The 16648-nt window shown below is 43.6% G+C and overlaps 2 protein-coding genes across 5 annotated transcripts in view; one reads left to right on the top strand and one right to left on the bottom strand.

Annotated features, from left to right (window-relative positions):
• The first annotated feature begins 173 nt into the window (after positions 1 to 173).
• The window catches only part of LOC127611882 (plakophilin-4-like), a 58321-nt gene continuing 41846 nt past the window's right edge, over positions 174 to 16648 (top strand). For 3 of the 4 annotated variants that reach the window (XM_052082667.1, XM_052082670.1, XM_052082671.1), the window contains exon 1: positions 13948 to 14098. In XM_052082667.1, coding sequence (XP_051938627.1) covers positions 14083 to 14098 — 16 coding nt within the window. In that variant the 5' untranslated portion in view covers positions 13948 to 14082. Of the gene's footprint in view, positions 348 to 13947; positions 14099 to 16648 lie in introns of those variants that run through there. The other variant, XM_052082669.1, reaches the window with a different exon arrangement.
• Positions 13806 to 16648, bottom strand: part of cd302 (CD302 molecule) — a 128276-nt gene continuing 125433 nt past the window's right edge. Inside the window, exon 6 of the mRNA XM_052082713.1 lies at positions 13806 to 13951. Coding sequence (XP_051938673.1) covers positions 13821 to 13951 — 131 coding nt within the window. The 3' untranslated portion in view covers positions 13806 to 13820. The remainder of the gene's footprint in view (positions 13952 to 16648) is intronic.

The raw sequence follows: 16648 nt of genomic DNA on the forward strand, positions 1-16648 counted from the left end.
TTCCTCTCTGCACTACTCCAATGTATCGTTTGACAAATAGTGTAACCAGGGAAACTGACGTCTGTGTCTCCGATTGGTCCATTCAACAACTCCAACCTTTTTGGTTACGCCCCCCAGCTCAAACACTAACCAATCACAAGTGCTCGCTGTCTTCTCGCTCCACCCCTTTGCTCGGGGCTGGTGTTTGGGAAGCAAGGAGCTTGCGGAGGGGCTTCGATTGGTCTCAGTCTCTCGGCTATGGAGGCGAGCAGGGTACTCGCATACGTTTGGGACTAAACGATGAAGTTTCCAGCGCAGATGTAGTGGGGAAAGCCGCCACCCGGCAAAGCCTCAACAACCCCACTGAGGTATTTATTTTCACGTCTTTTCTTGAAACTATGTTGAGTTTAGAAAAGTCGCGAGACGTGAAAGCATCACGGCGCACGCGAGGCGGGATCCAAGTGCTACTTTCCCTTCGGAAAAGTCTTGAAATACTCGTTTATGGGATTTCGGCGTTTTTAAATGTAATGGAGTATATTTTTAAGTCACATTTACTGAGGCAAATGCGCTCATCTTTTCGGAAGAGGTACATTAACACCTTCATGAGACCTTCACGTGCCATTGGGATGCAAAAATGGCTACTTCAGGCCCCTCGTTTTTTTTTTTAATTCTAGAGGGGATTACGTTCACCTTCAGCGCAGTTTGCATTTGATCGCATCCTGCCAGGAGGTCATGCAAAGATGAGGAAGGCAGGTGAGCCGGCAGTGGTGGGGCGTGGGGGTGAATCTCCGGAATGCGTGGAGCTCGTGAGGCGGGGATCCAGACTTGCTTATCCTGGGAAATAAGCGCATCTTTCCGCTCATATTCAATGACTTTCTCCGCTGTCGTATTGTTTTTTTAATGTCTTATATGCTATTTTTAGAAGGGTGCATGACTTGAAACTATTTAAGGGTTACATTGTGCAAACCCAGAACAATATAGATATATCTTATCAGTATGAGTTGCTACCAAAATAAGAAACTTATGCAGGCAAGCCCATGACAAGCCTGACCTGCTGCAGACAGTTACATTGTAATCTGTCTGTCTGTCTATCCACGAGCCTGTCTATCTCTCCATCTGTCTGGCTGTGATGGGCTGGAATTACGCTGCAGGTCCAACTGTCCAATTCCGACTGAAAGGGACATAGAAGATGATTTTTTAATGAGGTCGTAGACAAAAACAAAAAAAATCACTCATGTAATTACGCTGTCAATCCACCATTGACTAGAATGATAGACACAGGGTGCAAAGCCTGCACAATTTATATATACCTGTATATATATATATATATATATATATATATATATATAAGATAAGATAAGATATCCTTTATTCGTCCCACACTGGGGAAATTTACAGCCTCCAGCAGCATATATATATATATATTTTGGGGGGGGGGGGGGGGTCTTTTTGCTGCTTTCAAACTGAACCAGGCCTGCCATAAGGCTTCCAAGGAGTGAAGAGGCGGAGCTATGAGACTTCTTCAACAGATGAAGTGTCAAATAGAGTTTAATAGACCAATTAATCAGCCAATATTATCTCTTTTAAAATCCGTAGAAATCAACTGATGTATTTTCTATTTGCAGATTTTTGCAGATTGTTTTATTTTGCCATGAATTTATTTCAACATTAGACAAAGATAATGACATTCAAACATCCCCCCACCCCAAATTTGCCAGAAATTTGCATATTTTTGCAGATTTTTTCGGGGGGTGGTCATTGGAATTTTACTTCCAAGGTATTTATAATAATGTGAATTGCTTAGTTTTTATAAAAAAGTTAAAAAAAAACCCAGACCATGTGAGGACTGACCACTTGTGTCGAATTGTGGAAAATATTAAATTAATCAAATATGGACACAATTGGAGTGAGAATACAGTATTAACTGTCCTCAGTGACTATCTGAGACAGTCAGAGGTGTCAAATCTAGGGCTAGAAAGTAAAAACCTTGCCAAATGCCAAAGCTTGGCTTTAGCCAAAGGGCTTTCTTCTCATCCGGCAGCTAAATGAGTTCCCAGACTCGGCGGCTTGGCGGACTGATGTTCCAGAAAGAACAAACAACTTTGACATGGCCAACGAAGCGCTCTCACATCAAAGCCAAAAGGCAAGCTGAGCTACAGTTGTTAGCACGGGTTAGCTTTAGCTTTCTCCGTATTAGTGTATGCTCATAATGTTATGTTTGGCTAAATTGTCTGCGTCAAGGTGGGAATGTGCAGTGGTGCCACGACTTAAGTTTAATTTGTTCCGTGAGGGCAGCTCGTCACACTCACACGAAAGCAACAAAATTCAAATGGTGTCACTTGATCCGATGTAATGTAAATCCATACCACGGTCATGTCTTTGATGAATGCAGGCCCCTGGCTCCCGTGTTGCCATACAAATGCGGCAATGTTAATTTGACAGCTTCGCTTGATGCGACCACAATGCACGCTGCTTCGGTTTTCAGCAGCGGAGATGCGTCGACTGAACTGACGCATGCACACAGGCAGAGGGGAGTCTCTAGGTCATGTTCCTCGTGATTCCCATTACTGCAGCCTCATTGCTGACAGCAGTGACAACGCCGGTTTGGAACAACAGAGGGGTTGTTGATGCAAAAGGTCCGCTCACGTTTTTGTTATTGGCCAGTTTCAGCTTGTCCTCTTAGCCAAAACGGCATGTGAGGCATGTTGAGAAAGGATCGAACACACAGTGGCGTGCTTGAATTGGTTCCGATTTTAATCCATTCCAGGATAGAGCATTTGGTAGCTTTTTATGAATTCCAAATGGGAAATGCAAACAGTATCTTACATTCTAAAACAAAACATTCGAAACAGAACCGTGACGGGCGGCCGACCGCTGCCAGCGTCAACGCAGCTTTAATTTTTTTTTTTTGTTGAGTGAATTAATGCTGAGCAAAGTTAAGTATTTGGTTATTTATTCGGTGGGCCATGCACGTGTGAGAGTCACTTGACCTGGCGAGGGAGAGCCCACAACGCCAGACAATGCCTTAATTACATGAACATGAATGCAAAGTATGAATTGTAGTCGTCCAAGCATCCTTATTACCCTTCAAAGGGTGTTTTATCAGTCTAAGTCACAGGTGTCAAAGTCGAGGGCCTGGGGCCAGATCTGGCCCGCCACACCATTTTATGTGGCCCGCCAAAGCAAATCAAACACGGCAAATTACCATGATGCTTGCTAAAATATGGACCAAAACGTCAAATTCCTATATGTAATAAATTACAGTAACTTAAATAATAGTTGAATAAACCGTTATTCTTGACTTCTTTATATGATTTCAGTCATAATGGCCCTCCAAGGGAAATGGTAACTAAAATGTGGCCCGTGACGAAAATGGGTTTGACACCCCTGGTCTAAGTTATTATTTTTAAAACACTGATCAGAAAAAGTTTTTAAAAAAATGTCTGAATGTGATTGTTTGCCCCCCAGTCTTCACAGGCTGTGCAATTTAATGGGAAGGTACATCCGCAGTTAAGCAGTCTTTGGCAGGAAGGTTTTCGCCGCCTAATTCGGGCCCGACATCAAGGTTTAAGCCTTCACCCCTTGTGTGTGATGTCAGATTTACTTTTTTTTTTCCACTAGGATCAAAAGTGGGTTTCCACCCGCCCCACCGCCTCCTTTTTTAGAGGTGGGGAAAGTATTGCCAGCCTTTGCCCTCATCCCCAATGACTTCAAACCAGCGAGGCACTCCTGTGCACAAATCATCAATCACATTCCCCTCCAAGTTGAGCCGGACTAAGTGGCCATCAATCAGATTCCTGCGTTTTTGGTTGACTCACGAACCCCTCAAATGTATTTTTGTTCTGTTCATTTTGACGCAAGGGCACGCCTAATGCGGCCTTGATGCTTGAAGATCTGTTCCAAAGAGTGAAGGATATTGAGTCGATGTCGTCTTTTGTTTGTTTTGGCTGACGAAGAAAGCCTGCAGCTGCGCGGCACCACTTAACGGGCGATAATAACAGTTCGCACGGTTAGCAATCAGCCAATGAGGGGCCGTGAATCAAACTGTTTCTTTTGCCAATCTGCACAGTGCGATCCAGACGGAACATTTTCCCTTCAACTCTTCCTTTGAGGACTTTGTGATCCGAGTTCAGTCAGCTTGGCCAAAAAAAACCCAAATACAGAATACTCATAATCGCTTATTTGAGCAACAGAGAACATGTTTGGGTTCTGAGACAACTTTCAAGTTGGATATGTCAATAAATTCCAGCAAAAGGTACCCCCTAGATTTCCTGCTTTGTTTGGATCCCCGGCAGCGAGAGATAATACGAGAACAGAAAGCATGTCAGCGCTTCGAGAGATTAGGTGCACAATAGATTTTTTGTCTGGTGAAATAGGCCTCCGTGGGTTCGACGTGCTGAGTCCGAAAGACGGCCCATCGTGACTTTCTGCTTTGTGGGCTTTAAGCGGCGAGAGGACGGCACTGTTTTCCACTGTGTGTTTTTTTTTTCATTACGGCGGAGCACTTTGAATCTTGACGTCTATTATCAACGCAACGCTTGAGCCGTTTTAGTCGTGGAATGGCCAATCTATCATTTTGTCTTTTAGCTTCGTAGCCCCAAGCACTTATCTCCTTCAGATCTCGACAGAAGTCACCGGGTTTACAAAAGCATCCGATTGATCTGGTATTTGGGTTCAGCTTGCGCTTTTGCACTTCGAAAAGCCGCACTGTTTTATTACCACGACAGCGCAGGATGCACGGTATCTCCTTGACACTTGAGTTTCCTTTGATTCACGAGTAACCGCTTCTCCACCTCTCCGACACTTAAAAATAATAAAAAAATAATTCACCAGTAAGATCGTATGTGCTGAAATTGAAGTTGAGCAGACGCATCAGAATTGCTGTGACAGCATTTTTTGTAAAAGATTAAAAAAAAAAAGGTCCTGTAGTAATTTTATTTTATTAATATTTTTGTGGATTTATTTGTGATGGAGCTGTTTCAAGTGATTGTTTTTTTTTTTTGGGGGGGGGTAAGTTCTGCAAAGATGGCTGCCGCTTCTAATGGTCCGTGAACTAACTATTGATTGTCAATTTTGACATATTTTGTCTTGTCTCAAAACTGATTTTTATGTCAAAAATCAAAAAAAGCTCAAACAATGAGTTTGACTTTGCGTCAGGATGCAGTGAAAGAAGTAACAGACAAGGCAAAAAATACAAACTAAATACTACGGTTTGGCGAGTACCGATACCGGGTATCGATATTGCACCAATGCAACCTTATTTTAGGCTGCCGATACTTATCACCGATACTGCGTCAGACAGCAAGACCTCTGTGAACGTTTCAATGAATTTTTATTTTTCAAAAGTACTAGAAAGTATTGGTGCACCGTTTCGGTAAGTCCTCATAGAGTGAATACTTGTTCCGGTATCGGTCCTGAAAAAAATGTGAGAGCAAACATCACTACGAAATACGATACAATGCTAATGTGAAATAAGAATACGATACACGATGCTTGTTTTGCATTGGTTTTGATTTTATTTTATTTTTAAAAGCCTGGAAAACAGTTTTCCTGCAGTAAATCTGTGTTGTCGGGCCTGTGAGGACAGCTGCTCGTGCGGACAGGGATGGAGTCGGTGTGGATGAATGCACACAACGCCTCATTAGCTTGTCTTGCGTTCAAGTCTTTTGGTGTGGAATCTCAGTCAGTTTTCACTGGAAAATGGAGGAATTACTTGACATTTTGGCAGCCATTTGTCATGTTCCCATTGTTATGCAAATGTCGATTGCGCTCCCATTTGCTGAAAATGATTTGTGCAGCATTTAAATACATGACAATAGGGTAAAAATGCAAATTGTTGTTGTTCCCCCCCCGGACTGGCTAAACCTCAAGTCAAGTACAAGTTTATTGCCAAATGTGCTCTATGTGTAACGTAGACTTGAACAAGATTTGAAGCAGTTGTAGATGAAAGAGGAGTGAATCATAGTGTCCTTTTCACCAGTGGATCAAAGACGTCATGCTGAAAAAGTGCACACGTCTGCTACAAGCTAAGTTTGAAAGGAACACGTCGCGTGCATTAACGAAATGTTAATTTACTTTGTCAATTTAACACTTGTACTTGCCAGCATGTTGTCAAGTCAATGCGTGAAATAAAATGGAAGGAGCGTATTCATAAAGTAACGGTGATATTTACTTCGCAAATCGCAGTACTATTTACAATTAAATGATGTGAAGAAAAATTGTAAATAGTACTGCGATTTATCCATTTGTGTTCATATTGTATTTAATTGAAAGATGTTTGTTGTTTTTTTTCTCTTCCTCCTTTCTTCTTTCTACATATATTCTTGCTGCTGGAGGCTGTAAATTTCCCCAGTGTGGGACGAATAAAGGATATCTTATCTTATCTTATATCCGAGTAGATCGTTCTATAACGTGTATGTCAAGTCATCTTTCCCCATTGAATTCAATGGAAAGGCCAATAATCGGTTCCGGGTTGCGCCGTCACAAGCAAATCATTTTAGAAGGGATTATCGATTGATTCATTGATCAGGGAGTATTCATGACATTGAGAAGCTCAAGTCCAACGCCACCGCACAAGTTTTGCGTCAGAATTTTTTTGTTGTTTTTTTGCTCTCAGGTCAAAGCGAAATATCAGCCGAACGATGGCTCCTGTCTTGGTAAAAGAAGCCCTTTCCGCTCCGCTTGAAGTTGCTTGTTAAATGTCGAGACATTTTGAATATCATTGCCGTATAGATTTACCTCAGAAGAAATAGGACTGGTGATTGAAAATGAATTAATAGCATTGGGATGACATTTAAAAAGGCTTTTAATATAAACTCACAAACCTTCAGGACTTGAGTCAGACGTGGGCTATTGGATAAAAAAGCTTGGATTTGTTTTCTCTCTCTCTTTGTCTCTCAGAATGTTTGTTGGGGGTAGGGGGGGGGGAATATATATCATTTTTGGTGTCCACAATGATATTTCCGTCATATATTGCTAAAGTATGACAACTATCCTGAGCGCTGTGTCTTGTCCTCAAGTGTCCCCTCTCGTCTGCACAATTCCAAGCCTTCTTTATTTTTTGCTTTTGCTTGGATGGATTCGTTGCTCAGGTGAACACACATCGTATACAATTTCCTGTTGTAGCGGAAATGCTGGTAAATCATTTATCACTCAGCTCAAAGAGGGAGCTAATCTTTTGGCTACGGGGATGGGAAGATATATCGGGATGTTGGGGTGGGGGGGGGAGAAAAAAAGGACTTGCGGCCATTTTGTAGTTTGGCAATGATGAATGCGATAGCTCCCCACACACGAAGTGGAAAGTACTCTGAGGATGTGAGTCCTTGGGCCCGAGCCTCTTTTGAAATCCTTTTGCGGGACGGTGAAATTTCCAAGTGGACGGAATCAAAATAAGTGACCTTGCGTTAAAATCGGAGTACTCGAGATTTGATTCCATCGTCACCTTGTTCGATCTGAGGATGTTTTTGGCTATTTGTTGCAATACAATGCGAATTAGTTTCAACAAAAATTGTTCCGGCAGAGCCCATCAAGTTTCATGTGGCGTTTTCCAGCGAACTTCGCGAACCAACGGCAAAAGATTTGCCCGGAGGCCCTGGCAAACGAGCGTATGATGCGCGACGAGGCTTGCACAGACCTGCAGATGACACACCAAACTTGAATACTACGGGCCCTATTCTGGAAGGCCTACAGAATATTTGGTTCTAATGCTATATAAACATGTAGCATTAGAACCTATTTAGAAATAAAGTTTTGACTCTCTTCTTTCAGTAGAAAAAAAATGTTTTTCCATTTGTTAGCAATCGTCATTATAAAATGGTTTCATGGAAATGGCGATTTCTCTATGACGCAAAAAAATAAAAAAGACTTAGACGTACAAGTATGTCCTTGGTAGGCGGGGCCTAATTTTAAAAAGACGTACAAGTATGTCTTGTGGAATGAAACGGCCGCTGACCAGGCAAAATTGTTCGACTCAGTAAAAAAAGCGTCCCAGTTTGCATTCGGTGTTAAATCATGTTAAATCATGACAATTTATTTTATCTCCACCTCCAAATGTCCTCCTCCACACGCATCCCGTCGAGTTGTTTCTAGAAAGCCTTGCCTGTTAAACGCAATCGTCTAATGACATAAGACAGGATGACGCGTGTCTTCATAGCTCAGATACTGATTCCATTTCAAGGATTTACATGCAATAAGAATAATTTATGTCATCTGTCAAAGCGTATTACCCTGGAGAGCTTCTCATTTGTTCGAGCTTTTCCTCCAAGGTGCGGTGGGTGAATAATCACCTTAAGGAGCTTTTCATGCCTGTTGTTTTGTACTGCCGCCCGGCGCAAATACAGATGAGATGGACTGTCATTGGCTTGACCCTTTGATATTTGCAACTCATCACATTTTAGCAACTCGGCGAATTTGCTAATTCTGTCCTGAGCATTTATTGGACAAACCGTGATGTCTTTTATTTGCGTGCGGGTGCTGCGAAATCCAAAGCGGAGGTGAGGCTGAGCTACGCCGGGCGTCTTTTAATGAGGCTCGGGCTTGTGGCCTAATCATGGACAGGGTGACAGGTTAGTGGGCACAAGTGACTTTTTCTGTGGTGGAAAAGAAGACCTTCATCCGACGTGTCTGAAAAAATATTTCCAGCTGTTGAGTGCACCAAAAAGGCGAACGTTTTCACCTCGGCGAATGACAACGTGTAAAGGGTTTATTTAGAACCCTTTTTAAGTTACAATTGGTTCCTGCTAATAGGGGAATATAAAGGGACCGTGACACCCTATACAAGGCGCATCGTATTATAAGGCGAACTGTCGGCTTTTGGGAAAATCGAATGGCGAGGAGGAAAGGGGAAGTGGCAGGAAAACAGACCAAAATCCAGATGTCAAGGGGTAAGTCAACGTAAGAGACAAGTTGCATATGAGATGCTAACCAAATGCGAGAGCGTCAGGATTGAAACATTTTGACATGACTGGCGGCGATAGGGAACGAGCCAAGTAAATAAGGACCCCTTAAAAATGGTTTGTAACTGCCTCGTATGTTCCCCCAAAATTTACTTTTCTATTTGACAAGACTTTAGTGACATCTTGTGGCATCCTAAGGTGTTTCTGAGAGAGCATTGAAACAGTTTAGAGCAGGGGTGTCCAAACTTTTTGCCAAGGTGGCCAGATTTTATGTGGTAAAATGTCGGGGGGCCGACCTTGGCTGACATTCTTTACATTGAACAACAATATTGTTCAACAAATTTTAGTAAGCCAGTCTGTTTCACATTTCCATTTTTTTTTAATTTCAACAATCTTAAGAATTTCTTTTGGTTCATTTGAAACAGGTATATCACATGCAACTGCTTATTCACTTGACGTTTTCTTAAACAGAAGTCTCCTGAGTGCAAATTGATTGATTTGAAACATAAAATGTATCACCATGACTTTTCAATAGTCACAAAACCTTTGACTCGAACAACAGGGAAATGAACGAGCAATACACATTTCCACAACTGCAAGGATCATTTGAAATATGACATATCAGTCAATATGAACACGGAGTGATGTCTTGTTAACTCGTGAGTGATGCCCTCTAGTGTCTAAATGCTATTACTCATTTAGTGAATGCTATTACTCATTTAGCCACTAGAGGGAAGCAGTACTCTATGAAACATCACTCACCAGTCTACGAGACCTCAGTCAATGCAACACGTGTTCCATTGCGCCCAAACTGCGGGCCAGACGGCACTGATTTTATGACATGGGCCGAGGGCCGGATGAAATTCGACCGCGGGCCGGATTTGGCCCCCGGGCCGGACTTTGGACATCACTGCTTTTAGGTGTGCTTTATAGTGCGCAAAATACGGGACATGTTCCAGTGGATAGTCTACAACGGGCTACCCAAAACTCTGACATTTGGTGTTCAGGTTAAGGAAGTTGAACTTTAGCTGAGGTTGGCTTGATTTCAACTTGTGCAAAACATACACACACACACATCACACAATAGCAGCCTGTTTGCACACAGTGCCTCGGCAGGAACAGCCACATGACATCAAGTTGACAAAATCCCGTTTTTTTTTTTTAGGACATTTCTTTCCAAAATGCTGCACTCAGCTCTTTCACCCACTCTTGCAGCACTCGCTTCGATTTCCCTTTACCTCTACATCTTGACTCCCAACTACTTCCGAGTCATTTTGAGATTGCTATCATTCTGATGATTTCAGGTGTCGTTGGGACTGAAGCGACCAAAACACAAGTCACTTTTGTTCTCGACCTCGTCATCCCTGAGGCGTCGGCTAAAGGCAGTGATCTGTATCTTTGAAATGATAGCGATTCGCAAGCAGGTTGGTATCACGACAAAATTGGTAGAAGTCTTCTCAGAATGAGCGAAATTAAGAGCAAATTATCGACAGGATACACTGCCCCGAACCTCTTGACAAACTCCACATTCGCTCATTTGAAAAGTCTAAGAACCAGAAAGTACGCTGCCTAAGTGGAGTGATTTTAAAGCTTTCAAGTTGGGCGTTAACTCCAATTAACTCCAAACTAATTAAGAGTTTTAGAATGAAAATGTTTTTACTTTCTTTTGTAAACACACCATGAAATTTGAGGAATATTTGAGAGCTGACATGGATTTTCTCAGTCGAAACGACTCATCCACGACTATCTTTAGAAGCTTTTACTGGATGCGAGGCAGCATGTTGTCGTGGTTAGCATTCCCATGTCACAGTCCAAACGATCCGCTTTGGAGTTTCCTCAGGCTCGCGAGTTTTTTTTTTTCCTTTGGTTTATGCTAGCCTCCTCCCACGTTCCCGAAGCACGCATCTTAGCTTAACTAAACCAAAGGCTCCAAATTGCCCCGTAGGTGTGAATGTGAGTGTGATTGGTTGTTTGCCGGCGTAAGCCCCGTGATTGCAGATTCAACTGATACCAAAAAAAGATGTGATTTATAATCACATGATATTCTTGTTGTCTCAGAGCAGTCCTTTAATTTGCCGGGGCAAGGATGCAAGCCGGGTTTCCGAGCAGCTTTCTCAGCCCCCCCCCCCCCCCCTTTGAGCTTTCGCAAAGCAGACCAATCAGCATTTGAATCCCTTTTCTTAAATGAGCCACTTTTAAATTCAGACTCGTATGCATGGCTCTGCTTGTCATTCCTCATCTTTTGTTTTGAATGCGGGTGTCCTGGTGTGCCTCAAAGACGAATTAGCCCCACGGATGACTGACGAGACACGTCTTCTACTTCAAGTGATAGCGGTTTGTACTCTTCCACAGAAGATTGCAAACAGGAAGACGTTGGTGCTTTGTGGATTTCTGCTGCAACGCATTCATGTCACTTCAGAAAATCAGGAGATTAAGATTTGAACTCGACAAAGCTGATTATTAGTCCCGCCATGTATGCAAGAATGTGACCGCAACAAACTCACAGCTGGCGTTGTGTCCAACCTAGCGCGGCACGGCGCACTTTTGAACCCCATCAAATCCCAATGTTCAAAACCGAACCGGGTTTATCAGGTTCCACACTGATGTGTCATGACATAGAAAGCAAAATAAAACCTCGGTCTGCTACCACCCAGCTGCATTTATTCTATTTTAGGCCTGAAACGATTCATCGAATGCAGCAGAACGAACGTAGCAAAACGCTAGTCTACGATCGCCGACGCGAGGCAACGCAAACATCTTTAGCTAATTTAATATCGCACGCCTCCTCTCATCCGAACACTTTGTAACGACACCACGAGTAGCCAAGGATCGACGAAGCCGCTGGTGTACTTGCAATCGCTTTAGGCCTTTCATTAGCATAGCGGCTAACAGTTAGCTACAGACTCTGCTCTATCATCCGCTGGCACCCACATCACTCACCAGGCCACATGACATCAATTTATTGAACTCACCATTTATTGAATTATTCAATAATTCAATAAATGAAGGGTATGATCGTTAGAATCATTCGAATTTGTCCATTGGAGACAAATAACGGTTTTCTTATCTTATTCTAGAAGTATTTGACAACACTTTCCTGCCTTAACATGATTTCAATCTGTAGCTGGACTGCCACTAACGATTATTTTAATAAGGTGATTACGCTGTCGGGTATTTTGTCAATTATTAATTGAATTGGGCTTAGTCGTTGAGCAATTGTTGCACGTCGAACCTGTAACCCGGATTCATGTGTGCACAGGCTGAGTCTGTGCGCTTCCTCGTAGAAGAAATTCTAGTGTGCGGTGTACCTCGGGGGAAGGTGACACAAGGCGCAGGTGGAATTCGGCGGGCTCGGGAGGACTGATGGATCATTTTTCATCTCGATCATGAATAATGGGATTCATTGAATCGACTTTAAATTACTTTTTCCACTTCATATCCAGGTTATTTTAATACTCAAAGTTCAACGTTTACATTCTCCAATGTGCTCTTTCCCCGCCCATTCTGCACGGAGAGCTCCATTTTATTCAGGATATTTTAGATTCAGTCAAAGAGGACTTGTGTAAGAAATTCCAAGGGGTGGAAGAGTTCTGAAGTCACTTGAGGGGACCACGTGTCGCCTTGAGTCAGGGTGGGGTCAGTCAAAAAGCGTTCTTGGCTGACTGCGAATTACAGTTTGTCATACAAAAACAAATCCCTATTTTTATCGTGCGTCATCTGTTTTGTTGTGCTCTTGAAATAGTTTCACATACAAACGCATTCAGAGTAAAGTGCATTCCGCTTAATTTATGGAGCAATACCAAATTAGTACAACAGATGACTCGCTATGGCCCCCAAAAAAGTCTGTGAGATGTTTTCAGACCAAAAGGGGTGCAAAAATTTCATCTGTGCTGTATGTTACGTGGGCGGCCCGGAAGTCCAGTGGTTAGCACGTGGGCTTCACAGTGCAGAGGTACCGGGTTCGATTCCAGCTCCGGCCTCCCTGTGTGGAGTTTGCATGTTCTTCCGGGGCCTGTGTGGGTTTTCTCCGGGTACTCCGGTTTCCTCCCACATTCCAAAAATATGCATGGCAGGCTGATTGAACACTCTGAATTGTCCCTAGGTGTGAGTGTGAGCGTGGATGGTTGTTCGTCTCTGTGTGCCCTGCGATTGGCTGGCAACCGATTCAGGGTGTCCCCCGCCTACTGCCCGGAGACAGCTGGGATAGGCTCCAGCACCCCCCGCGACCCTAGTGAGGATCAAGCGATACGGAAGATGAATGAATGAATGAATGTATGTTACGTGTTACACATACAGTACATTTGACAATAAAGTTTTATCCAATCCAATTTTCTTGTTACCAAACCCCTCATGATTGTAGCTTAAAACAACAGTTGGATCAACAGTTAGTTATTCTTGACTTCTTTATGTGGTTTCAGTCATGACGGCCCTCAAAGTGAAACGGTAACTAAAATGTGATCCGCGCTAAAAATGAGTTTGCCCCCCCCCCCCCCCCCCCCCCCCCCCGAGTGAACCCTTTCATGCACCAATAATGATAACCTGGAACCTGATAACATGATAAGCAGTGAACTGCTATCCCTGAACCGGTTCACCACTATATAAGTACATAACACACTACCCCTAGCTAGCTATAACACATGACAACTTTGGAATAAGAGTCACTCCCCCCCCCCCCCAAAAAAAAAGCTGTTACTTGAAGTATTTGAGAGTCGTCCAAAAAAAAAAAAGTTAGGATCATGCAATTAGTTGAATTGTAGGCCCTGAGGAGCATTCAAATGTACCATTTCGTCTGTAGTTTGTCTCTTTGTTTAGCCCCAAACGAGGTCATCTTTTGCCCACGGGGGAACCGGTGTAGTCCTTAGGTATTACCGTAAACCTAATTATAGGCCATGGGAGGGAAAAAAAAAAAAACTTCACAGACTGGGCTTCTTACTCCGCCTCTCTCACCTACTTCTCTGAGTTTAGCTCATTCCAACTCCCACGGGGCTTGTTGACAACACTGGCAGGTCCATCGGGGTTGTTTGGTTCCGTCACATTTGAAGAGAAACAGAAATGTTGAAGAGCCGGTCCGTTGTGTACTTTTAAGGACCGCCGGAGCTTGACAGCGGGATTGTCAGTTGAGTCTCTCAAGGCTGTTTAGTGGGGGGGTGGGAGGTTTGGGGGAGGGGGCCGACCTCGCTCTGTTAGGCGGATTTTGGATCGTGGTCTCATGGGGATTTTCAAAGGTAGGATCAGAAATCATGGCTTTTCTGTCGCCTCGTATTTACATTAGAACAGGTTGGCTTCCTTCTTGGGTGTTATTTTCTCAGGGCTTGGGCGACCTGTGCGTTTGCTCTTTTCTGCAGGCGTGTTTGGACTGCTAAGGGTTGAGCGATTATATTCGCACATAGTTATGATTCAGGCACGAAAGAAAGAATGCGTGTAAATCTAACAAGCGTTTGTTTGTCTTCATGCTAGTTTCGGTTGCCTTGAAAGGTGGGATGGTCTTAGCCGCCCTGAGACAATTTTTTTTTTCTGGGAGTGCTCCGTATAAAAGCCACGGTTGGTGTGTAGTGGTTCACTTGGCTGACGCATTTCAAGACATTTTTGAAATCAGCATCAAAACTACGTTTAGTGACAGCCATCTCTGATTAAAATTTGTTGTCAACCAGTGTCGTTCGTGTTCAAACTGAATCCCACGTTAGTTCAAGTCTGTCTTTGTGAATCGTATGACTAAAATGCAACTCCGACATGTTTTGACACGTGAGAAAGGGTTTTATTCTGAAGTCATCACTTAATCACAAAGAAAATAAAGGATCAGAAGAATGTCTTGCCATTAACTTAAATCGTAACATTTATGGCCTAAAACTGAAGCTGAATTCGTCAATTGATGCTTTTTTTTTTAGGGGGCGGGGCATGTTTTTGCACAAAATTTCTCCCTCTTGTAAGGTCAAACACACACAGATTTGCCCCCCAGGCCTTGACTTTGACACATGTGATGTAAACATTAGCTGACCACAAACAAGTTATTTTAATCAGATTTTTTTTAATCGTCTGATTAATTGGTCTGATTAATTGGTGATCAGAATTTATTTTTCTGCCATATATCGCAATCGGCATGTGCCTTAAAAAAATCAAGTTCGGTCAGGCCTTATTCGTATTTTTTTTTATCAATTTTGAGCTTGCAAAGTTTTTCAAAAAAATTTGATTCAACCCTTTCGGGGACAGCGGTTACTACAGTGGACAGTTTACCATGTTATCAGGTAGCAGGGTGCATGGAAGGGGTTTTAATAGGGCGTTTGAATATGTGTCAATGTGTTTAAAGCGTGCGGATGGGGTCAAGCTAACATACCCCCCCCCCCACCGCAATAAACGGGGGTTCACTAGGCAAAGGCAGATAAATGCCGTTTCAACTATTACGTTTTCCTCCAGCTGCAGTGATGATAGCCTTTCGCTTTTACACTTCCCACTGTGTGTGTTTTTTTTTTTCACCGTGTGTCGGAGGAAGACGCGCGCGGTCAAATTGAAATTTCCTGGCTGCTTTCTGGAAATAATGCTGCATGTCATGGATTTAGGAGCTGCAGTCGAAAGTGGGAAGGAAGAAGGGAGGGACGGGAGGTGTGTTGCAATAGTATGAATGAGTAGGAAAGGAATTTGGGAGGGGCCCCTTGGCGTACTCCGTGTGGATACTTTTAATGTCTGTCGTCGAACGCCGGTGCTGGCACATGATTCAAATCGGGTCAGACAACATGAAATGCCGCCTCGTTGACACACTCCCAGAATACCCTCGAGTTGTTTTACAACGAGCTAGCCGCGGGACCACCGAGTGTATTTCATACAAAGACCCGTCGTTTAACCCTCGCTAAAACACAAGACGTGTTTTTATGTCCTCGCTGTAAACAAGTCGAGCATCTGGCAAAGTGACTGTCAGCCTCGGTTGAATGATCTCATCTGTGTGTGCCGTAAGCGCTGCCTTGTTTAAAGTCATCAGGCGCACATACATGGAGAGGATATGACCCCTTAAGCCGTTCAAGTAAGAGCTGTCTGCACCCGAATGGACTCACTTAGGCTTTAGAATCGCCGGTTGTCTGCTCACCGGCAAGCTATTACAATACGTCGGCGACACAACAAGACGAGTAAATGGGCTCAAAATACTGCTGGCGGCTCTGCCATTTCGTCATATACGTTAACTCAACACCACTTAACGTCATCTCCGAACAAGAGAGCAGGAGGCGAGGAGGGAAGGGGAAGTGGCAGGAAAACAGACCAAAATCCAGATGTCAAGGGGTAAGTCAACGTAAGAGACAAGTTGCATATGAGATGCTAACCAAATGCGAGAGCGTCAGGATTGAAACATTTTGACACGACTGGCGGCGATAGGGAACGAGCCAAGTAAATAAGGACCCCTTAAAAATGGTTCGTAACTGCCTCGTATGTTGCCCCAAAATTTACTTTTCTATTTGACAAGACTTTAGTGACATCTTGTGGCATCCTAAGGTCTTCTTCCGTACCGCTTGATCCTCAGTAGGGTTGCGGGGGGTGCTGGAGCCTATCCCAGCTGTCTTCGGGCAGTAGGCGGGGGACACCCTGAATCGGTTGCCAGCCAATCGCAGGGCACACAGAAACGAACAACCATACGCACTCACACTCACACCTAGGGACAAATTAGAGTGTTCAATCAGCCTGCCACGCATGTTTTTGGAATGTGGGAGGAAACCGGAGCACCCGGAGAAAACCCACGCAGGCCCGGGGGGGAGAACATGCAAACTCTACACAGGGAGGCCGGAGCTGGAATC

The sequence above is a fragment of the Hippocampus zosterae genome, chromosome 12, assembly GCF_025434085.1.
Source record: "Hippocampus zosterae strain Florida chromosome 12, ASM2543408v3, whole genome shotgun sequence".
NCBI classification, from domain to species: Eukaryota; Metazoa; Chordata; class Actinopteri; order Syngnathiformes; family Syngnathidae; genus Hippocampus; species Hippocampus zosterae.